The sequence below is a fragment of the Dermacentor albipictus genome, chromosome 10 (genome assembly GCF_038994185.2).
Source record: "Dermacentor albipictus isolate Rhodes 1998 colony chromosome 10, USDA_Dalb.pri_finalv2, whole genome shotgun sequence".
Lineage (NCBI taxonomy): Eukaryota > Metazoa > Arthropoda > Arachnida > Ixodida > Ixodidae > Dermacentor > Dermacentor albipictus.
The window spans coordinates 67,092,436-67,118,460 of record NC_091830.1 but is presented as its reverse complement, the minus strand read 5'-3'; the positions used below and the strand labels follow the sequence as shown (position 1 = coordinate 67,118,460).

The following is a 26,025-nucleotide window of genomic DNA, read 5'->3' as shown; positions in this document are numbered from 1 at the left end:
GCGTTCCTCTCCATCTCTACAAGTGTAATAAGTCATCAGAAAAAGAGAAACTAAACTCCTAGCCTCTCGCTGACCGAGTTCTGACTTGCGTTGCACAATTCTCAGGAGGATTATCTTGAATGCGGCTCGAAAGGGGCTAAGCGAGGCCTTTCTAGTTGTCGTTATTGATGGGCTCTAGTGTCCGACAGCTCAAGAGCACGTTTGTGGAATTCAGAATGAATTTCTCTTAAAAAGCATTCGCACAATCACATTTGGTAAGGAATTTGTCGGAAATGAATGTGTTGAAAGTCTTAGTGTTGTTAATAAACCGCTAGCGTATGAGAAGATATGTGCCAAGAATGTGGAATGCGCCTGCATATATGTTGCGCATGATATTATAAAGCTTGTGTTGAAGGTAAGGCCACTTGAATACGCCATAACTTACATGCAAGTTCATACACAGCTCAATGAGTAGAGTAGATGAAAATAGGCGAGGACAAAGCTCACAGAGGCTTAGAGCTAAACGCGTCCTCAGTTTTTTCGTATGTTGCGTCCTAGTCCACTTCGCATTCATTTTCGAAGATGTCCTGAGATCAAGTTCAAATTTTCGCACCACTTTCTCTTGGTGTCCAACTTTTACAGCGCATACTGGAGTTTAGTTGATTACCGACAGACAAAGAAACGTTGCGGTGGATTGAGAAAAATAAACAAGGCCTAAATGAGATAACTTTCAGAAACTTTCTTTCTTTGTAAATATACAGCGAGCATTCTCAAGAAATGTGTTGAACACCATAACGCCCTAACCTTTTCATCCCCGCACTCTATGCCTTGGGATCGAAAGTGTTAAGCACTACGTCCCCGAACCAGTGCCAAATTCACTCCACAAAAAATTCAAACGTTTTTTGAAAGAACCTATTATGAGTGAATTGTGTGCAAAAATAATTTTGAATTCCCTGTAAAGGCGCTCTGACTCCAGCTTCTGTGGTAGAAATTTTAGCAGTTGTGTCTCGAGTGTCAACGGCTACGTTTACCTGGACGCGACGAAATAGCGTCGATTAGGACGTCGACATGGGACCTTTCGTGACGCCGAGGTTCTTGCGACAGCCTGCGTTGTGGCCAGTGAAAAAAGCGCGTATTCTCAAACGCTGACAGGTGCGAACGATCCGACCTGTTTGGTTTTATATATCCGCTCGGCCAACCTATCCTATGTGGTCGGATTGGCGCCGCCTGACTCGATGCTTTCTTAGCGTGACCGGCTAGCATTTGCATGAGTGCGACAGGTAAACTTCATTCAGGCATGCGAACTTCACCCGCTTTTGTCGATTTCACGTAAACACCCAAAATGACATAGACAAAGCTGACTCGACCAGTATATCTCTCGCCATCTCAGAACAAGGCGTCGTGATAGGCACTCACTTTGCCACGTCCCGTAATATCGTCATTTTTCTTGTGGCTCCATGATCTCTACTGAGAACTCCTACAAAGAGATCAGGCGTGGGGTCGGTTGGTGTCTGCTTCTGCTGTTCCGACCTCAGAGCCTGCGAAATAGTGAAAAGAAGAGATGAATTGAATAGTCGATAGAGAACCTAATCAACCCAGTGGCCCTGGGATTAAGTGAACATAAAGTCAGTTAGAATCCGACTCTCATTGTGTGTCGACGTAAATAAAATTCGCAGTGCAATACAGTTCCGCGACAAACAGCGTTGCCCCATCGAAATGCGTAATGTGTGAGACGCTTAGTGTTACGTCTCAAATCGGCAATGAGTAGTCCTTAGGTTATTCCCACGAGGTAACCATTTCATCAGCGCCCGCCCAGACCGCGATGGGGCCCGACACCGACTGTGACACGCACTTCGAGGCGACACTATGCGACAACACCCACCGCTCTCCTTGAAAGCCATAACGGCCGCGAACTCCTTGACAAGCTTAACGTCAAAGAGAACCCATTAATTGATGCAAGCTGCTTACATCGATGTCTTCCGTGGAAACTTCGTCGAATTCAGATTCCCGATTTCACCACGTGCTTGCCTCGTATGCAGAGGTGATCGAGCTACATTGGAGACGGAGTGCAGCGGAACGATGTAAAGTGATAGGCGGGATTTAGTAAGCGGTTCTACGACTGCAACTGGCCGAGACACATTCATTATATTCCCTAGTTAAGGCACCTAAGGCAGACGACTGATTTAAATGCGGACAACTTTGGGGCAGTAAAGTGTGTTCTGACGTGTCCTGACGTGAGCTAAGGCATGCGGGGAGCTCAGACATTTGAAGTGTACTACGTGTGGCAGGCTCCTATATCTGAAGCCAGTGTAAATATGCAAAATTAACCCTTTTTATTTCGCTCCTTCTCTCGGACGTTCTCATCCCTGCGCCTTGAGGATTCCTGACCTAAACGCTACCATGAGGCACTGCAGTAGGCAGCCAGGATACCTTAGCGCACTTCATTTCAGAGACGCTCTCTGCCTTCTAGCGGCTCCGCCACAGAGTCCGCGCTCGGTGAATGTGTCGGCTTGTAAGAAAAAAAAAATAATGCATTCTTGTGCTTCGAACGTCCAAACCCTGATTTGTGTGGGAGGAACGCGGTAATGGGGGATTTTAGATTAATTTCGGCCACTTGATATTTTTTTTGCCATGCACCTAATCAACGGTACACACGAGATATTTAGACGAGATTGTGTGAATCATATAACGTGTGCTCGATCCCGCCCCGAGCACAATTTCACTTTTGTCGTTCAAGAGCTGCGCATACCCAGCGACCTCACTTAGCTTTGAAGAGGCTCATTAACAAGCTGCACATAACCAGTGGAACATGCCGAGTAACCAAGGTTAGTCTGGTGATTGGTTTCAAAGCCAGTTGCCTCAGCACAGCAGCTCAACAACTTGCCATAAGACCATGGACTACTCGTGCCAATGCCTAATATTTCTTGCGGCTGACTCAACAGTATTGCGTAAGCTTTACTATCGATATAAGCGAAATCCGAAAATGATGAACGCTTTGCAGCGTTCCTGTAGGTATACCGAAACCAGATTTATTGTTACAGTGTTTGTCCCTGAATGCAGTGTTCGTCGATGACCACTAACGTACTAAACAAAGGTTTCGTTAGGGCTAGTCGGTTCAAGTTGTAGGCGTAGGCGGGGCTTTGCGGAACAGGCACAGACAAAGAAGGGGCACTCAAGACAATATGTGCGCTACAGGGAAAACTAAACCACGATGGACTAAAAAATTACGGGGTTTTACGTGCCAAAACCACTTTCTGTTTATGAGGCACGCCGTAATGGAGGACTCCGGAAATTTTGACCACCTGGGGTTCTTTAACGTGCACCTAAGTACTCGGGTGTTTTCGCCCCCATGGACATGCGGCCGCCGCGGCTGGTATTCGATCCCGCGACCGCGTGCTCAGCAGCCCAACACCACAGCCAATGAGCAACCACGGCAGGTACGCAGGACTCATCTACGCCTACTATCCAGTTAAGAATAGCCGTAACTGGCCAATACCGAGGTGAGCACTACAGCTGCATTCCCGTCTTTTGCGCTTCTGGACATGATGGGCCTACAGGCGGTGGCGCTGTCGCATCCGCGCATGCCCGGTGTCACATACACACCCATCCAAGAGTTGGCGCCCGAAAATGTTCATTCAGAAGCGATTCATATCCACTGTTGCATGCCCAGTGACCACAACGGTACTTACGCAAATAGGCATCAAAGAAGTTATTTCGAAACCGGGAGGTACCTAGTGGCCCTCATTCGAGATCGGCCCAAACTTTGAAGCGTTCGCTACAAAAAAATGGCAACCTTAAGGCCTAGTCGGTGGCTGTTCATATTTTCTCTTTGCGCTATGTACAAACCTAAAAAGTGAAAGCAAAGGCACGAAAAAAAAGAACCACGGAGAAAGTAATGATGTTCAAGTTCGTGTATTATTCGTTAGTGTTCGTGTGCTGTACCCTTAAATTTGTTTCCGTCAGCGATTCGTTGGTCGTGGCTCAGTTTCGCGCCTTTGGCGCCCTTCCGAAAGAGAGAGCGACGAAAACCTTAACCGAGGAAAAATCATTGATAGCGAAGCAAGGCCCTGCTCTCCGGGAACACATCCAGACGAAGCTGCACACCGCGCGTCTTGGGTGGCAACAACTGAGTGGACCGGTCAGCGTTCCACCGGCGGCATAGTTTCTACGTTTCACCGTAATTGGTATGTAATCAATGAAATGCGATAGTCACGCCGTTTTTACGTCATATCTGTCATCGCAGCTTTGTTATCTGATTTTCGCGGTGCTGTCCTCGTTGGGCTGTCGTCGTCAAACATTCGTCGCAATGCAATGTCCGTCATTCAGTCGGTGCCACGCCATCTCATGCCATCATCGTAATATAGTCGTCATTCAAGTTTCTTAGCGCGCCTCCTGTCATGCCGTTTTCGTCATGACATAGCCGTCACGTCCTTGTCACGCCATCGTCAAGGTATAGTTGCTGTCATACAGTCGTTGTCACACTATTGCAGTCGTGCGCTCGTCGTCACCCAGTGGTCCCCATGCAGTTGTCACACTGTCATCGTTAAATCATTATCAATAATTCCAACTTGTCAATGCGCCGTCACCACAGAGTCGTCGTCATGCATTGGTCTCCGTACCGAAGTCGTAATACTGTCGCGGTCACTCGGTCGGCGTCTTTTCGAATTGGTTATTGAAATTTCGTCACACAGTCGTCATCACGCCATCATCGCCATACAGTCGTTGACAGGCCACCCTCATCCCACTCCTGTCCTCATAACGTCATCATGAGGGTGTCGTCGCTACACCAATCACGGTTTCAAGAATAATCATTCTGTTGCCACACCACATACGGCTGTTCCAATGTATTCGAAGCCGGCGAGCACTCCAAAATCAGAGAGGACCATAGCAGTTTAAAGGAGGATTCTCAGAAGCACCTTTCAAGAGGACCTGTCATGGACAAAGCATGACCTTCACAAGCACCAGCAATATTGGGATCCACAACGCTTAAGCCACCCCACAACTAACGCACTGTGCGCAGGACCGGCCAGTCTTTCGGTGGGATAGCTAGATAGCTAGGCAGTCAGATAGCCGAAAACTATACTGGTCTGACATTTCCAAAAAAGCCATTCGCATCGATACAGATGAAAGCATGTCCTGTTTTTGCCAACTCATATCACATGCTGCTTCGGCTGCTCACACTGAGGACTCCTGGCTCACTTGTAATTTCTTTATGCAGCGATCGCTGTTACGCGGATATGTATTTCAAATGCATCATGCTGTAATGTCCTGGCTATACATATAGAAGGGAGTATGAAAGTGTACAGACATTATATTCCTGAATGTTACTTTCTTGCATTAAAAAAGGCCCTGGAAGTCAATACTAATGAAATATGAATGACAAGCGTAATAATGCCCTACATAATTTAGTACAATAGTTTTTCAGGGGAGAGTATTGGTTTGTCTCGACAGAGTCATGACATGGTGAAGCATTAGGGTCACGTGGAAGCAGGAAATCACGAAGACACTCGCTTCGGCTCCCTCAGTTGTTTGCTACGCTAACACATCAGACACGCTTCGAACAGCAGCAAAGCAGCTAACCAAATGAGCCTAAGCGTGTCTCAACAAGACGCAATATCCTGCTTCCATAGAACCACAGTCTGCCTCACGACGTGATGACACAGTTGAAACGTAACCAGCACTGACTGTATGAAATACACGAGAACTGTAAGAAGAGCGGTGGAGCCAGCGGCATCGCGAACACGTGGTTCAAGAGCAAAAGCTCACGCTTGGATTCTGTGCTGTTGTTAGGCCCTTGCCAGAGGCTACCCATATGTTGTAATATACTACATTGTATTTGGAGGAGGTGCTGGGTAGCCTTGACAACTACGGTCATGGAACTCCTCATTCAGACGCTGCGAGCTACCATGCCCAGCGTCGTCCAGCAGGCGTCATTACCGCAACCCGTCGTCATCTCTGGCACTCGGTCACTAGGACACTCTTCGAGGAGCTCTTCGAGTGACGTCGAAGAGTGGTTCTCTTCGTACGAGAACATGAGTTTGCAAACTAGTGAGACGACGCCACGAAGCTGAGCGATGTACCTTTCTGTCTCGCTGATGTTGGTGAAACTCGGGGTTTCAACATCACGAGGCCTACATCCCACACGGCCAGTGTTCAATAGCACTTTCATTGATGTCTGCGCTCGTCGGGCTGCGCGCGATTTACGAGGCGAACCACGTTTGCACGAGCGGGAACAAGCAAATAGGTGACACACTGACGAGCTACATAGATGACGCTATAGACTTTTGCAAACGAGTCAACACGCCAAAGCTAGAGTTGGACAAAGTGCAACAAATCATTAAGGGCGTCGACGAAAACGTTTTCCCCATGCTTCTTTGGAAGAGCCTCGGAACTGTATATGAAACATTACATCTGTGCCACGGCAACGATGAGCTCCGAAAGGAACGTGCTTTGAGTAGACGCACTTATTTGCGCGACGAGCCGCTTTCCAGACTCGCTGTCGCATCGGTTCAGTCCATTTATGTTCACAAAGAGTAAAGCATTTTTGTGGGAAGAATTAGCATGACTATTGTTTTTGCTGTCTTTTCACAGCAGCAAGAGCACCAGTCGCATCAGCAGTTGTCTGCATTCTCTCTGGCTCTGATGTTGCAGCAAGTGACAAAACAGCAAGTCGTTGAAACTCTACCAGCCAACAACAGCTCGTCGCGGAGCCTCTGCGTCTAGCGCAAAGAACAAGACGCGATGTTGCTTGCGATCCGTAGTCCGACGCTTCGGACTCCGACTTGCCGCATGCGACGATTCGGGACACAAGGTCCGCCCAGAACCGGCGGCCCTGCATGGATGCTCGGAATAATGCGTAACAAATTGTCTTAGCACAGCTATCTCGTTTTACACATGCGATGCCCATATAAACACACACACACACACACACACACACACACACACACACACACACACACACACACACACACACATATATATATATATATATATATATATATATATATATATATATATATATATATATATATATATATAGTAATGGAATTTGCCATGGGTGTGTGACCATAGAAAACTGACGGCTGCACGGGCGAAATGTTAACAAGTACATGTACATAAGCTTGTTAGATCAGTGTTCTACTTCGTTCTGATCTGTTATTGCGTGCGTGCGGGGGTGCGTTTAGCAGAAAGACTGCTTGTTCAGGCACTGTGGATAATGGCGGCTCCTAAAGCCCTGAGGGACTACGAACTCCACGTAGCCAAGAGATTCGTTTACCGGTGCACTTACTTTGAGCAGTGCCAACCTCTTATTGCTGGCATCTTGCAGGTGAGAAGTCTTGTCGTACGCAAGCAGGATGCCGTAGTCGCGCACGTTCGAGCTCCACAGCGTACTGGTGATCGGGGACGAAGAGCCCCTCATGGCACTTGCGGTGTCGTCAGCGTAGCTGCACCCCGTACACAACATTGAAACGATTTTTTGAGTGGGTGTGTCTCTGTCATCGATTTAGAACTTTATAGCTGCAATATGACTTCGACTTGCAGCGGCAGCAAGCGCAATTCTTATCCCCTTGCGCTACTTTTATCTCAACCACAGGATAAAGCTCTCCCATTGTTCTTCATTTTCTTGTACTATTTTAGCCGACTCTACATCGCACCCAAACCTTTTCTGAACCAGTCACACTGCCTAATCCTTTGCTTTCTGCTTTCTTTGGCTGCAGCTCTGTTTCCTTTGAATTTGATCTGAAAACTCTCATGAACTACGCTTTGCTCCTATACGTATCATGTGACCTTGTTAACACTACTAACGCCTATGCGTCTTAATGGTGAGCAACTTTGTACGGATTCAGGTTCGTCAGAGGCATGCTCCAAACACCGACGCAAAAAGGAACGAACGAGACAGTGCATACGCCAACATTAAGAGGAAAGGCGAGACAGTGGCAACAGATTCTTCTGCAATGTCCAAAGGAAGACAACGGATTCAAACTTTGGCGCCGGCTATCCGTAAGCATGCGCAGACATGTTTTGCAACTTTCTCCTTTTCGCCACTGAGACCTTGCCAGCAGGTCTTTGCATTGAAGTTTTTGTTCTTTTTTGCATCCTTGCTAGCATACCTGCCTTTCATTAGCTTGCACTACTATCGGTTCTCATTATGAAGTAGAATACTGCGTATTGGTCAAGGATGACCAAGTTGTACAATTGCATTATTAGGCGTGGCAATAAGCCGAGACGGCAAACTATATTTAGAATAGAAAAAAAATACACAACATGTCGTTGACACAGTGCCTTACATCAATTTTCTGGCGATCTAATCTTGCCTCCATTATACCGCAGTGCATACCCACCCCTACTGTAAAACCATATACGCCTTGCACTATGCTCATGTTCGTTGACATATTATGTATGCAGGAAAAGACAAGGGCTTAGGGTACTGGGTATACTAATATTTGTATTAGGGGTATGCAATCAGAGGCATATTAAATTGTGCGCAGATTTGGTAGTGACGATTGTGGATTAGTATTATACATAACCAAAGTAAACATAACTTGAAGCTATATACCAAATTGCAGCCCTTTTAGATAGGATAATGAAAAATACCTCTATGTATCTAAATTGATTCTTTACACCCACATAAGTCCTAAATGACTTTTTTTTTGACACATCATAAGAGGCCAACAAACACTGACACCAAGCAAAACATAGGGGCAAATTACTTGTGCTTCATAAATGAAATAAAAGAACGGTAAATTACTGGAAATGAAAGTGGATCAGAAGCGGATATAAAGGTTTTGGAATCGTTCCCCAACTGCGCCAAGTTGTTTTTTCATCCTCTTTCATTTCCATTAATTTATCATTTCTTTATTTCATTTCTTAGGCGCAAAAAATTTCCGCGACGTTTTCCTTGATGTCAGTATTTGTTGGCTCCTTATGATATGACCAAATAAAATATCGGCCTCCTGGGTTAACCCCTTTCTTCTAGTTTCTTTTGACATACTCGCACACACGGCTGCGGGACCCAACGCAGGTATCTTGAAATCAATAATTATATGTTGGACATTGATCGCATGCTCGCCGCCTTGTATTTGGACCATTATTTTTGAGCTCCAGCTAACATTAGTGGCAATTTTGTGTCTTGTTAATCACCAGAAATTTGTCTTAACGGGCCCTTTTTGTCGTTTATCTTTATGTGGTAGCGGTAAAAGCCCTGCTAAAAGAGTTCTGGGTAATTCCGCAAGGTGGGCGGGGGTTCACGAAAGTAAAAACTGACATACATGCATATGTAGCTCGAAGCTACAAAGGCCCTCGCAGAGCTACCTGCTAGCCTATTGGTTAGTTAGTTAGTTAGTATTGGTCCCGGGTTCAAAACCCCGGACGAGGGAGAACTTTGAGTACGAAGCTATATTTACTAAAAACCCGTGTGGGTTTGCTTTGTAGTTTTGTGCTGCATACTGATGGATGTAAATTTGTGCTTGCACGGTGTAAACTCTGTGAACCGGGAGTTTTGGCACTTGCTTTCTCTAGCTTTTCGATGATTAATCCAAACTACAAGCGTGCTTAGTTAGACGAGTCACTTTTAGCGAACTAAAGAAGGAAGTGCAAACACGTAGTCTGCAGACTTCTGAAGGATATGATCGATGGCATAGACATTATCAACGAAGCAACGCACTTTTGGACTCTCCCTTGCCGTATGATCACCGGCCCTGCTTCATCACAAATGCTTGTTTTTTTGTAATGTGGTTCACCATGCTTTTCGCAGCATGCAGCGTGTTTTTGGTAGGCGTACCAGAATTTAATAAAATTGGCTCTCGCAGTCCGCACAAGTCTAACTTTTGATCAAAAGTACTCAATGAGGTGGTCGTGACTTCTCCTAGAAATCAAAATGCCTAAACAAATAACATATTGGCTCTATAAATTTGGCAGACGCACTTAAGACTTTCCACGTGTGGAAACCGGAAATCATTGTAGTCCTTTGGCGAAATATTTTTTGCCGCGCATTCTTTGTCAGCGAAAGCTTTCGCCTGTCTTCTAAGTGCGCCTCGGTGTGTCCCAATGAAAACACGCCAAGCGTCTCAAGATGCCCGCATGTCCGCGTGGAGTTCATGACTCGATGGACCGCTCAGTGCTGTTCAATTCTGCATTAATGCTATTTATCATATACACTCATATTATATGCCCATTTTGTACACTCATGACGTTGCGCCGCCTCCTGCCCACTGACTTCGCCGTCAAGTGTGCAATGACGCATGCACCAGGAACACCTTTAGCCAACGAGAACCTCGGAGCTGCCGGAGGTGTGCTGGTCTCACAATCCGCAGGCCCGGGTTCGATTCCTAACCCACACCCAAATTTGCGAAATTTTCTTTTCGAAGACGTACATTTACTTCGTTTACAGGATACTCCATGAGGAAATTTGACGCCAATCCGAGCATCTTGTGACGCATATTTGCGTCTATGACGCATATATGACAAATGACGCCATCGTGGCGTCATTTGTCAACATGCCCTCTGTAAGGCTAAGCCAGAGACGAATCGCTTACTTCTTGAGATTAAGGCTTGGTTCGTACTTCACTCTATAAGCTATCTTTTAGATTCTTTTAATAATGTGGCCTTCTCCTGTTTTCACCTCTTAGCCAATACTTAATTACTGAATTGTGTCCTTCACGGAAGTTATCCAGGCCGTTCTCTCTGCAAGCAGCTTGCCACCGCGCTAGTCTGCATTGACCACTCGCAAATTAAAAGCTTTGCAGAGCAGTTTGCGCGCACTGCGGGCGATTGCGGCGTATGAAACTTATAGTGTCCTGCGCACCGTCACGCATGGCCGTAACATCGCTACGCAAGACATTTCTGGCGAGATAAAATGGCGAGCTGAAGCACTGATTCCTGCACAAATGACTTACGATGACCGCCAAAGGTCGCCAAAATGTTCGACAAGATAGAGACTAGCGTTTAGAATTTTTTTTTGGCTCACTATGCTTTCACAATGTTTTTTTGAGTCGCGCTGTGGACTATTCATCTATGTAGTTTACCCATTATTATGGTCTGTGCTTGGACACTGAGATGCGGGGATGAGCCTTTGACATCGTCGCAACACCTCAGTCGTTGGGATCAAGTGATTGTCTTTGTCAGCTGAACGGAGCCGTGTAATCGCCAATTCAACGACACCTGCGCCTTGAGTCAGCAGTGTGGCTCTTTTTGTATGTACCGTTGTAAATAAAATTATTCGGCGCCTATCATTCTCGTTCATTTTTTACGCGTTTACAATTGCAGGACTCACAACACACAGAAAATGGCTTCCTTTTCAGATTTCCCTAGCTGACGCAAGTTATTTCCTTAGAAACACTGCGAACTTCTTAGTTTCGAAACACGAGATATCGCGCTTCTATAGTTCACTTCGTTGTTATGTAACAGTTGGACCTTAAGCCAAGATATTTTAACTTCAAAGGACCACAAGCTTTCCAAGTACAATATCTCCGATGCCTTACACGAGATTGTAAGTCATTCGATGTTCTTTCGCTTCTTCCTTGGACATTCCGCGCAACGTGCTTTCAATTTCACCCATAGCTACACGCCTGAGTGAAGGATTTATGCAGCGACCTTAACGAACCCCATGTAGTACATTGCGGCGATATTACTGCGAGCGCCAGCACATTCGAGTGTGTGTCGACTGCTTTCTGATTAGCGCGAACTATTCGCAGTGCGCCTAATCGAGCTACTGGAGCATCTCTCACTCGTAACTGAAGGACGCGCCGTGCCGGGTCTTTTGCGCTTTGTTGGCGTGCGACATGAAGGAGCTCAGGCCTACGCCCAGCGGTTCGAGCCGGCTCTTAATTACGCCGTCGTGGATCACAAGTTCCGAGTAGACGAGGTGCGTGCACAGTCCGTCCGGGGGATACTGGTACTCGTACAGGGCCCGGTACGACACGGTGCAGAAGATGGTGTCGGGCACCGACGTGTCGCGCGGCGGGCGGGGTGGTCTAGGCGGGTGCGGGGTTTCTGCGAGAGGAAACGGTAGAAGATATTGGTTGAAGCTGCCAGCACATAGTAGAGCAAGCGCACGTAAGAGACGCGAAGCAACGGCGACACACGCTAGGTGCCCGTAGTAAAAAAAGGTGCCTTTTTCCTACAGCAATTGCTACTAGTTGATAACTAGCGGATGGCGGTGGATGTAGCAAAAAAAAAAGAAAAAAATGACACCTGTACTTGTTCGGTAATGTTTGAAAGTACACCTTGGCAAGTGCGGCGTAGGTGGGAGGGAAAGCCGGCATCGGCTAAATTAGTTCCGAGAATTTGACCGGTCGGGCGGTCAAATTTGTACCGGCGGGATGTTTGCTGATCGATTTCGATATTGCTGCGCAACAGCTCGTCTATCAAACACGCTGCTGCCGCGTTGCGTTGGATATTAGGTGACACTATTGCCATTTGCCAAAGGCGAAACGTCGAAGACTTACCACCTTCTTCGACTTTATGAGCTCCAAAATTTGCCACAGTCTAGGGGCACAGTGTGCGGCGCAAACCTCGTGGATGTAAGGGGTATGTGACGCTGCGCCTCCGGATACTGTCTGTTGTCTCATGTTGAATGATGGGAACTAGCGTCGCAAAAGTTACACAGGGACTATGAGTGGCGTCGTTGTGTATTTACATGGGAGTAAATTTCACATCGTGGGTTGTGGTGTAGAAAGGAATTTTCTCCCGGTGGCGGAGTTGGGACAGACTTGACTTGGCGAGAGGCATGTAAGGCGCGTGTTGTCACCCATCAGTTAATGTCAGGTATCAAAGGTACACATGAATTTACTGGGAGCGGGCGTGCCCAGTTTCACCTCTCCCCGCCCTCTGGCCACGCCCCTGACAGTGAGGCAGCGCCAAACTCTCTGCACACAGGTGTTGTACGCTCGCGTGGATGCAATACATCGTTCTTAAATGAAACCTTCGACCTGGTACACGACTAACCGACAAACGGACAGCCACAGGGATTGCCTACCATCGTCGGTTACGACGTAGTGATCCAGCGCACCAGGATATGGAAGTGTCTTGTACGGTCCAAAGAAGCGTCCTAAAGTGTTCTCCTGAGACTCCGTCTGGATATTGTTGCCCAAACCCAAATAGGGACACCGACAAAGTACTACACATAGCATCGCCGAAGATTGTAGTGTCGGATGTCAGTCCTCCGATGGTTGTTTTTGTTCAAGCGTGCGAGCTGTTGGGGTGGTTGGGCACGCTGAAGATAGCTGGCCACGTCATGGTTGCGCTTTTCTTCGTCTCTCATGTTTAGTAACATGGCTTCGAAAAGTACCGGGTTCTTTCGGTAAATTACGTTGAACGGTGACTTTTGGGCTCTTTCTTGTACCGTCGTGCGGAAGGCAAAGATGGTGCAGGAAAGGACGGCATCCCACGCCTAGTGCTCAATATTCACTTGAAATGACAAGATAAAGCTAGGATCCTATTTAGGCCCTCCATAGGGAAAGTCATTAGCGAGTGGTAGGTGGTTTTGCTCCTCCGACTTGCTTGGCTCTACTGTACGATTGGTTGCGCAAGCTTTGCTGACAATGTGGTTCCTCTGTCAGTGATAAGGATTCCGTGGCGGCGTAATGCACCAGGATGTTCTAAACGAATAACTTCGCCAGCTCCACTGCACTACCTGCAGGCAGGGCATTCATTTGGGAATAGCGGGTAAATTAATCGGTAGCCAAGACTACCTACTTATATTCGCTGACGTTCACGCACACCCAGAAGGGGCCGCCAAAACGGCTCTCTTTATGCTGGGATGGTTGGCTAGGAGGTTCGATGGGTCGTAGCAGTCCTCGCGGCCGTGTTGGAAGTGGCTGTCGTTGCTGACAGCCCCGGCAAGTGTCGGAATAATGGGCGACATCGGTGGCGAGGCATGGCCAGTTGTACTCTCTCACATCAGCGTGAGCGCTCTGGAGAACCCGAAGTAACGTGTTGTTGGACAGCCATGCAGGGCATACGGAACCTCTGACGAAAGTGCTAATGGAACCACAAGAATGTAGTTGGGGAGGACTGGTGGCAAGTTCTTGACGAGGACGCCGACTTCAAGGGAAAACTAAAACAAAATACGCATTCAAAGCGAACTAGCAACGTCGCTCTTCTCTTCTGAAAACTCGACAAGGCCCCTGAGCTCCCTCTCAGCTCGCTGCTGTTCGGCGCAATAATCGGCCCTTATTGTCTCTGGGAAAGAGTCCTGGTCCTCTTGCGGCCATGAATCAATAGGTGCCCAGGGTGGAAGCCAGCCTGAGTGCATCTGCGCTGATTTGCAGGTCACGCTGATGTCAAACTCTGACATTCTGAGGCACTACTGTTCAGGCGGCCTAAAGGGCCCTCTCATTTGGACAGCCAACGCAAGGCATAGTAGTCGCTTACGACCCCGAATGGCCCACCGAACGTGCATAATGGAAATTTGGCTATGCACCATACGATAGCAAGACATTCCTTTTCCATCGCAGAATTCATTCACTTGTGCTTTCATAGCGACTGGCTAGCGTAAGTTGTGGCCCTTTCAAGTCCATGGTATCTCTGGACAAGCACCACGCCGAGTCCTACGCTAGTTGCGTGAGTGTTAATTATATAAACGGTGTTTCCGTCTAAGTGAGCGAGCACTAGTGGTGCTGCATCTAGGCGTCATTTGAGCTCTTGGAATGCTTTGAGTGACGGAGTTTCTCACATCGAATTCGACGTCTGACATTGCGAGGTGGATCAAGGGCTTAATCATGCGTGAAGTCCTGAATAAAGCACCTGTACTGCGCACACAGGCCGAGGCAGCGGTGCACTGCTTCGTTGTCGACGATTTGCTGGAACATTGTGAGTGCAGCTGTCTTTTCTGGGCCGGGTGTACACCAGACTAGCTGCTCACGTCGCCAAGGAACAGTAGCTTTCGACAAGCTAAGCGGCAATTTTCTGGTTTCAGAGTGAGTCCGAATGAATTAGTTGCATCTAATACTCTCTGAAACCAAATAAGGTGATCATGATGATGAAAAGCCTGCGAAGTCTGTCCATCGCGCGGGAACACTGCTGGTGCCGAGCACAGAATGGCGTGACTTTGTACTTGAACAGCCCGTCTGGCGGGATCAAGGTGCTGTTGTCTCGACCTTTCTCACCGACTGCAATTTGCCTGTAGCCAGTCTTGAGATCCATCGAAGAAAAAATTATGTGTGTCTCTGCTATCGCAAACACCGGAGACCAGTGGAGCTGAAGGAAGGCCAGTAGTGACCAACCACGAGCGCCGGCAACGCGTCTCTACGGCTTCCGCCAAAGGAGTCCACTATGGCGTCCGCGAATCACGTGGGCAATGCCGTAGTAGACGCCGTGGTTGTCTCCACTCTGCATGGAGCGGTGGGCGAGGAGGACCCCGAGGCACCCTAGCAGCCATCGGAAAAGAACGCCCCTGCTCCCTCGCGTGATTCCCCTGCCTCGCGCGCAACAGGAGAAGGCACGTATCCGGGCCGCGTTCCTAGATCGCATGCGCGCCTCTCCTTCCTCCCGCTAGGCTTCACCCACCCTCACTGCCTCGCTGGGCTGTGAAATGCTCTTCTTATGCTCTGCTTTTACTCTCTATAGTCTCCCTCCCTCTGCTAGCTGCGAACGTCAAGAGAAACCCAGCGAGCTTCTAACAGCTCCTCTGTAAAAATGCTTTGCATGATAGAGCCGGTCCAAGGCACCACCATCTGTCTGTGGAAGAGCGTATGCGTAATTTTTCGCTATTTTGTTCAGGGGCTTGCCAACTGTGGGATTGCGTAGCATGCCTTTTCATTGAATTTTCGCTTTATAGCTTCACATTGCCGTGTTGAAACGTGATAGAGGCTCTTACGGAATTGTCGATGACATTCTTCTGTTATGGTACGATGCTTTGCAACCAGTGTGAGTTTAATCCTTGATGACGATGAGTAGTCCTTGTAGAATGCTGGAGGACACCATAGAGATGTTGCTTGTGCTTGCGACGACTGGTTTTAATACCACCAGCTGGTTTAGGAAGACATACCGTTGTATTAGTTTCTGTAGAATACGAGATCACAAATGCATCGCAGACTGCTGTAATTTTTTTGCATATATGTGATATTCCTACCCTTGTTAAGACGTTTATCTGCAAGGCTGAAGTTTGTCACCATTACCTGCGCTATTCCTCTGCTCAAATGCACGATTTCACAAGAAGATGTTGGTCGCCTTTGATAATGCCTTCCATTTCACAGGTTGGCACGGGGCCTACGGAAATCATGATGCCGATGCGAGGCGGGATACTGACTTGGCATGGATTCCAGCATAATCGCCTGTTCTCACGTGTCCTACGGAATCTACATCATTATTCGCGTCGCGCATGCAATCTGATCAACGAAGGCTCGGTGACATCATATGCAAGAGAAGGAATCGGCATCGAAACTCAAGAATGTCCTGAGACACGCGGGAGCGATTTCGACGTTTGCTACCATGTGAAAAAGCGGTCACGGGAAAAATGATAATGCAATTAGGCTTATCAGTATTCTCACCCGTGTTATAGCTCGGCAAGAAAGCTAACTGCACCCCTGCGACAGAGAAACAAAGCAAGCTTATGCAGTTAACAAATCCGACATGGCCACTAAAAACATCTAGATCAAATGCCAACGGATAAAAGTGAAGATATCCAATGTATGGATCGTAAAGAGCATTCTGCCGATTGATGTACTCGACATCAGTCGTTCTCTAGATGTTCATAGCTTGTTGGTAAAATGTTCGTAGTGTAAGAGCTAGCAAAGGGAACGTGCGACGTTTCTCCCGACTTTCTAAGCGCTGATGCTGCTGTTGTAGTCTAGCTCGCATACGCAGCTGGGTTGTTCGCAACACCCTTAGATGGCGCTGACCTCCGCGCATAGCAGCAGGCGCCGCCGCGGCAGCGTTCAACACTTAGGGCGTATGACACGTGATGTGCTTGCTTTCGTATGCGACAATATTAAGGCGGTGGGCTGTGGAGGTCGCTTGCTGGGCAAGTGATAGCGTAAACATTTCAATCGTCGTTAGCCTGAAGAGAGAGCTCGGAGCTGGCGTCCCTGCCGGTAGCCGTGGTGGTGAAGCATGCTGTAATGCCACGTCCGTATTACAAACTTCCGGAAGCTGCTTTCCAGCAGCCGAACGCGCAAGAGCAGTACCCTTGGTGACTACCCGTGGTTGAGTAAATGTTCTTCTGTACACTTCTGCCACGATGCGATGTGCCATATTAAGGCAATGATTATGCTCAACCGTCTCAGACATTGGGAACTATGACATACAAAAACGCCTCAACCAAACAGGTATCAATCTGTTCTGTGGACTGCGCAGGCAAACAGCAGTGGTGCACGCAAGGTAACGTGTAACACCAGCTCACTACTCTCGTGTTGGGTGAAACAATTGGAACATTTCACATTGGCCGCAAAATCACCACTTATTATCGACAATCAAATCCAACAGCATTCAAAGCTTCGATTACATCAATTCCCACATTAGGAGATTGGCAGATAACATGTTTAGATGCACGTGACCAGCATAAAAAAGAAGAAAACGACAGAAAACAAAAGAAAAAAAGCGAGAACGATGATCTATAAAATGCCTGATTTTGCAGGACGCAACGCTTTGGTTAACAAATCTTGTGCTGGCAGACTTTTATTCGTGAATGTTCCACAAAGAAGTTGAAAATTTACCCTACACTACCTAGTTATCTATCTAGTTTGTTATATCTATGTCTAGTTAGTTATCTATCTAGATGTACATTATCTGGCCCATAGCGACTTTTTTTTATTCCGAATCATGCAGTAACATTTGTAGGAAACAGGTGGATTCAAAGTACTAACCACCACGACAGGGGAGTGGTATGAATATAAAAAATGAGAGCTTTTTTATAACATAAAAGCCATGCAAAGGTGCAATATAGTGAGGATGAATATTCTGAGAAATGCTGTGCTTAGACACCGATTAGTGTTCTTTCCACGCATAGTGTAATGAGATATTCTGGTCGTCCTTCGTAGTCTGGGGCATTCAGCCCATTAGCACAGCCGAGTAAACTGTAGCACATCGCGTACGCCGAGTTTAGTTTTGAACTCCTGTGTCTTTGTTGTAGCCGCCACGCGATTCAACGTTGACGAGCCTCAACAGTAATGTTCGTACGTGTTGTGTAAAGGAATTATCTATTTGCTTTATTTAAATTGTTCACTGCATTTAAAGCGATACCTTCGTTATGCTTTCAAAGGGAAAATAATTTAAGGTTAAGGAATTATAAACGCTCATCCGAAACTGCTTGTTAACTGTTCATGAGCTATGAAAGTGTCGCCAATCCTCATAGACGTAACAGAAATGCTTTAATATCCACATACGCTCGCACGTGTCCTTTGGCGATTTTGGACGAAGTTCCAATCAGATAACTAGCATATGTTTATTCCACATTGGTGCCCAGCTAGTCTAGCGGTGAATTTTGCGAGTCATGGGCCTTGGGTTTCTGGAAAACGCACTTGGTTCAAGGAAAGAAAGTGAACAACTATGCGGGGACAGCTGGTTGCACGCCATTTTCTTCGTATTGTGCCACGCCCGAAATCAAGTTACAACTGCATAAAAAAAAAATAAACAGGTTAGATCAAAATACACAGGATATAAGGAGGAGTCGGACGACAAACAAGACACAGGAGGCTTGTCTGGTGCATTGTTCTGTTATTTGTGTATTGTGGAAAATTACAAACCGGCCGGAATTCTCACTTCATTGAAGTTACAACTATTTGTCTTTTGGGACGTTGTTTCCAGTTAGCAGCCTCGGAGCCACTTTGTCGTGTCTATGGTGCAAAGAAACTTCAGGAATAACTCTAGCACGCGTGAAGGCACGCCTTCACGCGTGCCTTCATGCGTATATACAGCAGCCATGACAACACTCGGAAGCTTAATCACAGTGCCTTTCGGCTCTTAGCGGTCTGAGTGACGATGATTATTTACTGGCATCCACTTTGAAACGGCACGGTGATAAATAGTCACGTGACCTGATTCAATTATTCAGATGTCCTATGCATGGTTTTCTTTCGAACATTTTTGTATACATCCTTCTAATCTATTTTATATTCCGCAAAACTTTCCTATCTGCCTGGTACCGCTACTTTCGCCTCTCCGGTCGTACAAATCTCTTCCCTGCATTTTCCCCCGCTAATACTCTAAATGTGTCTTCGTTATTTCCACTGCTGGCCGGTTGATGCTTCCGCCCACTTTAATTTCAAACGCTTCTGGAAAGTGTGCGTTACGTAAGGGTCTTACTTCGTGAATCCCTTCGAATTATATTAGGATGTGGTGAGTGGTGTCAGGTTTTAAGTTGCAGCATACACAGGCCTCATCCCGCCTTTAGGCAACCAGTTCCAGCCTCAAATAGCAAGACACTTCCCTTGGTGTTAGTGTAGCGATCTTCTTTTCTAACTTCTTGCTTCATTTTCTTGCATATCGCCATGATCCTTATTGTTTCCATTTTTTTTTGGCATCCAACTGACTGTGTCTGGTTCTCTAACTTTATTTCTGATGACTCCTGCGTGGACCTACACTTTCAATCACCATGTACTTGGTTGCCAACATTCTTAAACTCTTCCTGCATTCTGGGTCGACACTCTTCAGGTACATGTATTTGTGCACTTTGGCCGCGGATATGTTTTGATCCATGTTCTTGAGTGCTTCTTCAAAACTAACTTTGCTCAGCGAGTCTCTGACTTCAAACGAGGCCCGACATATGTCACCCTGAACTGCCTCATTTGTGCTCTTACGGTGGACTCCCAAAGCGAGCTGGCCTACCGATCTTTGCATATGAGGAATGTTTAGCTCGGGCGCTCCTACCAAGTGCACGAGGAAGGAGAAATCCTCTATCTCGGTAACCACTGCACCAAATTTAGTAAGGTTTGTTGCATCCAAAAGTAAAAGGTAAAGTCTACTGACCATTGGTTTCGAATTTTATACTTATGTCGTCAAACGTTGAATAAAAATAGGCTGAATTTGCAAATTTTCCGAAAATGGTACTTCAATGTTTACAACTCTGCATTTACAATCGCATTTAATTGTGCACTTAAAGCGGACAAAATTATTATATTGTACACGGCGCTCGTAAAGACCACTAGATTGTCTGTAGGTGTTTCGCAAAAGCCTTGCAAACAGTGTAAAACATTCCAGTAAAATATAAACTGACATGTCAAATTTCTCCGCTTTAGATGCTCTCCTGCAGACAGTTTGCAGAACTGCGATATCTGTTCTGGGTGTAGCGTTACAAAATTGTACGCTCTAAAAAAGCTTGCGCCCTTTGAGGCGCATCTAGTCGCACAACAGTAATCGTCATCTGTCCTGCCTGCATATCCTTTCTTTAGCGGCTCGAGCCCGGCACTTCCAAGTCACGTATGACATGCGCATTGTCAGCGTAACATAGCATCCTCGAGAGAAAACAGCGAGAGCAGCGTTTTGAAGAAAGAAAACGCAGTCAAGGCAGATGACAATATTTATTTGGGACAAATATGTACTTTTCATGAAATAATCGGTTTTACGTGCTAAGACCGCGATATGATTACGAGGCACACCGCAATGGGTACTACGGATATTCGGACCATCTGAGGTTCTTCAACGGCAACCTAAATCTAAGTGCACGGGTGTTTTCGCATTTCGCCCCGTTTGAAATTCGGCCGCCGTGGCCGGGATTCGATCCCGCGACCTCGTGCTTAGCAGCCCAACACCCCAGCCACTAAGCAACAACGGCGGGTGAAATATGCTACACTTCAACGGGTGCAACTGTTTTAAAAATGTAAACTTCGTGCTTCTACTTTATTTTTCAAGCGAACCAATTTTCTGAATATTACTTCTACAAAATTCTGGCCATTAACGAAAAGTTCGTTTGTAGTATTCACTAGAATATACCTTCTTCTCTCGAATGCAACAAATATCATTGAAACAGGCCCGGCGATTGTCTCATAAAACCGTTTCTGCGTTTTATATGTATTTGAATAGGCGGTATCGGAGTTGAGCCCTAGCGATCCCAAAAGATATCCGATTTTGACCTCACCATTACTTCTTTTCAGATTCGACGCGCCGCCTCCTATATATTATGGCCCCGAAGTGTTCTATATTTCATTGCTGCTGCGTTCCGCTTCCCCTTTATTTTCACGTTATCTTGGGGGTGCTTGTGTAAGTCGTTTCTTCGTTTATGCATACGCAGAAGTACTTATATTGCTTGACAATGGGTGTGACTTGCTATTGAAATGACAGCACTCGTGTCATCATTGAAGATAACAATTATCGATTTCTCCGTGGTAAACTTAAGGGCTGGTTTTGCCGCTGCGTTGCCACACATATTCCCGAGTGTCCGTAAATCTCTTGCATTGTCAGCTAGTAGCACTATGTCGTCACCATACATAAGCCTCGCGACCTTTTGCTGCACCAACCCTAAGGAAGAAGGCGACTCAGCATTCTGCTTAACTGCCCATTGGGCGGTTAACCTTCACATTAATAGAAAGAAAGAAAAAACAGTCACGCCTTCTTCCGCGCCGAAAGTAAGCCAGGAAAGGTTAGTGTGCTGCGTTTCATATGACGAGGACAGGGCGACGACACAGGTGGTAACTTTCAGCTAATTTATATACGGCAACAACGACATCGACATTTGGGCGAGTTGGTACTGGTCGAACATCTTGAAGGGGCAGCGCAAAAAGACGATGACAGAAGGCAGGAACACACAGGACAGCGCTCAACTCACAACTAACTTTATTCGAAGGCATACATACACTTATGTACACAACCCATAGCCACGTGCTCTCCATGGTGACGCCATGGACGGGAGAGCACGTGGCTATGGGTTGTGTACATAAGTGTATGTATGCCTTCGAATAAAGTTAGATGTGAGTTCAGCGCTGTCCTGTGTGTTCCTGCCTTCTGTCATCGTCTTTTTGCGCTGCCCCTTCAAGACGGCAACACGTGTAAATTGTGGGGATGCGTGACTCTCACGAGTCCTCTGATATGCTTTTTTTTTTCGCGTAGCACCCATCTCCTGTAATTCGGCTTCGCCGCGTGGCTCGGTGTCCGCGGCAGTCGGTCTAATTGAAGCGCAGTGCGAGAGATGGCGTAGTGTGGCTCTGCTAACGCCACCTAACAGCGGGGTTGCTTGGGCGCGGAAAGAAGGCTCTTCCTCATTGGCTCGGAGTCGGCAAGCGGCGCGGACGTTCTCCGCGTGCGCCGATGCATGCTTCTGCGAGACCGTCTCGCGAGGCCTCTTTCGAACGCGCCACCGTTCGCGTGACCATACGCGCGAATGGCCAGGCGATGGTGTCCAGCATGGGGCGAACATATTCGCTCCCTATCCGGTCACGGTGAGTCGGACTTTCGCGATTTCTCGCGTGCCCATCGGCATGTTTTGTGTACAGCAACTCGGCTAGTAGGCATTAGTCTATGAAAGGTGCGATAAATGCCCTTGTGATTGTTTGCACTATTGAGTTGTCGTTGCTTTGTCCCAAGAGCATGGGTGAGAACAACACAAAATGTATAGACATAAATAGCTTGTGCAGAACGCAGCAACAAGACTACTCATCAGCCTAGTGCGACAACAACTTATCAAAAAAAAAAACGATCTCCGATTTAAACAGCCTGATGGAAGTATGACTGACACAATCTTGGCCTTTTTCTTTCTTTATATGATATACCTCCATCAGTTCGCATGCAGTTTGGTCCTGGCTTCTTCCTAGAATTTTCATCGCATTCAAACGTGGTTTACAGGAGCAGGCATTCCAGTGCCAATATGATGTGTACCAAATACCAACTAGGTCAAACTGAAGTTTTTCTGGAGATAAGTGCACACTGCGATGATTGTATTACAATGCTTCGCTCTTCGCCAGTGGTCTACACTTGCTACACTCAAGGTATCACAAAGATCGGCTGTTTCCGAGAGGTCAATTATAAGAAAATAATAGCATCGAGTAAAAATGAATAATTGCATTACGCCTGCCGAAGTCGTGCTTCGGTAAGATTCGCACTCGGTGAGTGTGACAGCGTTGCCAGAAGTGTTTTTTTTTTTGTTCTCAGCTCGATGTGACGTAAGTTCACGGAGACGCGTTCCGAGTATAATCCTGAAGCTGTTTTTTTTTTAACTGTGAACTGTGTATTCCATGTTCCGTTCTTCTTTTCCTACACCAATCACCCATCGAGCGACCTGATAGTGGCGATAAGGGCGCGTCGGGGCCAACAAAAGAGGGCCTAAATAATGCAAAGTTAATGCATTCTTACAATATTCGCCCCCTTTACGTTGTGTAGTTCGTGTCCATAGTCCTCAAGGAAGATTAATAATGATAATATTTGGGGTTTTACGTGCCAAAACCACTTTCTGATCATGAGGCACGCCGTAGTGGAGGACTCCGGAAATTTTGACCACCTGGGGTTCTTTAACGTGCCCCTAAATCTAAGCACACGGGTGTTTTTGCATTTCGCCCCCATCGAAATGCGGCCGCCGTGGCCGGGATTCGATCCCGCGACCTCGTGCTCAGCAGCCCAACACCATAGCCACTGAGCAACCACGGCGGGTCCTCAAGGAAGATTGGCTTCGACGCTAGGCCAGACAGGAACACTAGCACTCCGCCCGCGAATGAAGCAACAGCGTCTGCAAAGGGAGTTTAGGCAGTTGAAGGGAGCGACGATGCTTACCGCTTAGTGCGTCCGGCTGTGGCGACGTCGTGATCACCGCGGGTGTCTTCTTGCGTCGGAAACGCTTAGTCGGAGCCTTAGTCGTCGTCTTTTGCATCATGATGCCGCCGCCGCCGCCGGATCCGAACTTGCTACTGCCATCGTCTTTGTCATCGTCACTGGCATCAGCTGAGGCGGATGACGCGTGAGCCGCTGGAATGCACGGTAAGCATTCGGTATAACGAAATACCTAATTTGGAAAGAGCTCCTTCATCGAAGGTTTTCGCTACCCGCGAGCGTAAGCGGCGCCTTCTGAAACGGATAATGTGATTCGACGCGGCACTGGGTTGTTCCTAGAACGAAGTGCGAGAGGGTAACTTTGCACGAGCTGATACCAACCGTGCGAACGTAGCAGGAGCCTGAAGCGACAAAAGAGGAAGCACAATACGCAACATTACGCGAAGTGGGACACGCGCGTCGTCAGACTGTGGTGTATAGCTATAATGTGGTAAGCAAACAAACAAACAAAAACAAAAAGAACAAGACCACTCGGTACAGTGTGTACAGAGGCCTTTCCCTTTATTTAATATGAACTCGTTGGAGGGAATGACGCTGGTAACGTGTCTATGCCATGTGGCGGCAGCTTCCACCAAAAACTGGTTCACTAGATGATATGAGGACAGATGAGGGTACTGATCGATGACGTCATCAAAATCTCGCCCCTGTCGGGTACAGTGCTCTCTCTAGCAATCTTCAGTTACCCCGCTCTTATTCCACCTGACACTATCTGGTGATAGCAGATTTCATAAATTCACCTCACCTGAAAATACACTAAGTGCATTGTTGTTTTTCTTACTACTACGAACATTATGTTTAATTGTCGGTGAAAGATAGCATCCGTCCACTTTTTCAGGTGCAATTATACAAGTGGCGCAGATTACCTACTGGAAAATTCGAAATGTCAAGGCAGCCAAGGCGAAAAACAGAAATAGAAAAATTTGCGAGCTAACGTCTTTCAGTTAAGAAGTGGCAGCCGAGCTAGCGTCAATTTTTATTAACGTCATATCGCACACTCTTCGACCTTATATGGCCTCATGAGATGCAGTTTGATAGCATGACAATTCTCGCTCTAAAGGACAAGCGTATTGCCTTGCTACGTGCTTTCTGAACGTGCTAAGCCTCTCGCGCGAGGCCTAATGTAGCTCCAATTGCGTCAAAAGCAGTGCGGCAAGGGAGCCACCCGAGTGCGCAACACATGCATAGTCGAGTCAATAGAGGACGCCATGGTCCATTAATGCACTTCTTCCACTACACAACGACACCATAACAAGGTGCGTGGATAGTACGGTTGCCAAGATGCAACTGATGGTGCTTTAACAAGTTTTCGTTACATCAGTTTCAACAAGCGATCACCTTTGTGTCCCTTCTTATGACATCGTTAAATGCACTGTACAGGCGCGACCTATGACTAACGTAGCAAAATATCGTTTAGCGAAGTATTCTTTGCTCCTGCGGTGAGTAAATACTGATGTGAACAGCGCGTCTTGTTGAAGTTAAGCACGGCGACAGTAAAACAAACGTTGCTCTGTTTGGTATTAGGATTGACAGTTGGGCGTGTTGGTTAAGCAGGATCTCAAGTGAAGGCGTGACAACGACGGTCACGCCTTCACTTCACGCGTCTTCATGTGTGTCTGTGTATGTTCCCTCTTCGTATACCGTCATTGTCGCGCCTTCCCTTCGGATCTGTTTGGCAGTATGCTGCCAAAGTTATTTTTTACAGTGCCAATGCAGGGCAAGAATGTCTGGTGTCTACTAGTGCAAATGTCTACTAGTGCAAATGTCTACTAGTGCAATGTCTACTAGTGCAAATAATGTCTAATTATTTTTAAGAGAAATCGTGTAACTAATGGCGAATCGCTTCTTACCTGGCGAGTTCTTTCTTATGCGACAACAACACATGTACGATTACGGTGAGATCTGAACATCAAAGACACGCAATGGTGCTGTGGGGGAAATGAGTAAACGAAAGGTTGAAAAGTTGCTCGGGAACTTTCGATGTCCTGCCGCGTGACCAACAAGTGCAGCCTTCGATTTTCAATCAATAATGCACGAACAACAACCACATGGCACGTCAGCGTTTTGTGACGGCGATAATGACAATGGTCATTATCGCCCATGTACGGCAATGTACACGGCAGTGCTTTACGCACGCACGCACACACACACACGCAGTCATGCGATCGAACACAGCAGCATACACGCACGCACAAAGACACACGTAACAAACACGCACATACGCACATAAACACATACATACAAAAAGAAAATATGCAAAACGTAGACACCACTGCGACCAAAGGTGCAGCGTCTACAGAGCTAGCCGTTCGAGGGAAGAATACGCGAACACTTTTTTTTTAGCAATATGCACGGCGT

General features: G+C 47.0%; 1 protein-coding gene across 1 annotated transcript in view; it reads right to left on the bottom strand.

Moving 5' to 3' along the window:
* Positions 1 to 26,025, bottom strand: part of LOC135898536 (uncharacterized) — a 76,850-nt gene that overhangs the window by 29,839 nt on the left and 20,986 nt on the right. Inside the window, exons 6-9 of the mRNA XM_065427541.2 lie at positions 23,614 to 23,805; positions 11,706 to 11,970; positions 7,268 to 7,424; positions 1,396 to 1,517 (exon numbers count right to left, since the gene is read on the bottom strand). Of these exons, the coding sequence (XP_065283613.1) occupies positions 1,396 to 1,517; positions 7,268 to 7,424; positions 11,706 to 11,970; positions 23,614 to 23,713 (644 nt within the window). The 5' untranslated portion in view covers positions 23,714 to 23,805. The remainder of the gene's footprint in view (positions 1 to 1,395; positions 1,518 to 7,267; positions 7,425 to 11,705; positions 11,971 to 23,613; positions 23,806 to 26,025) is intronic.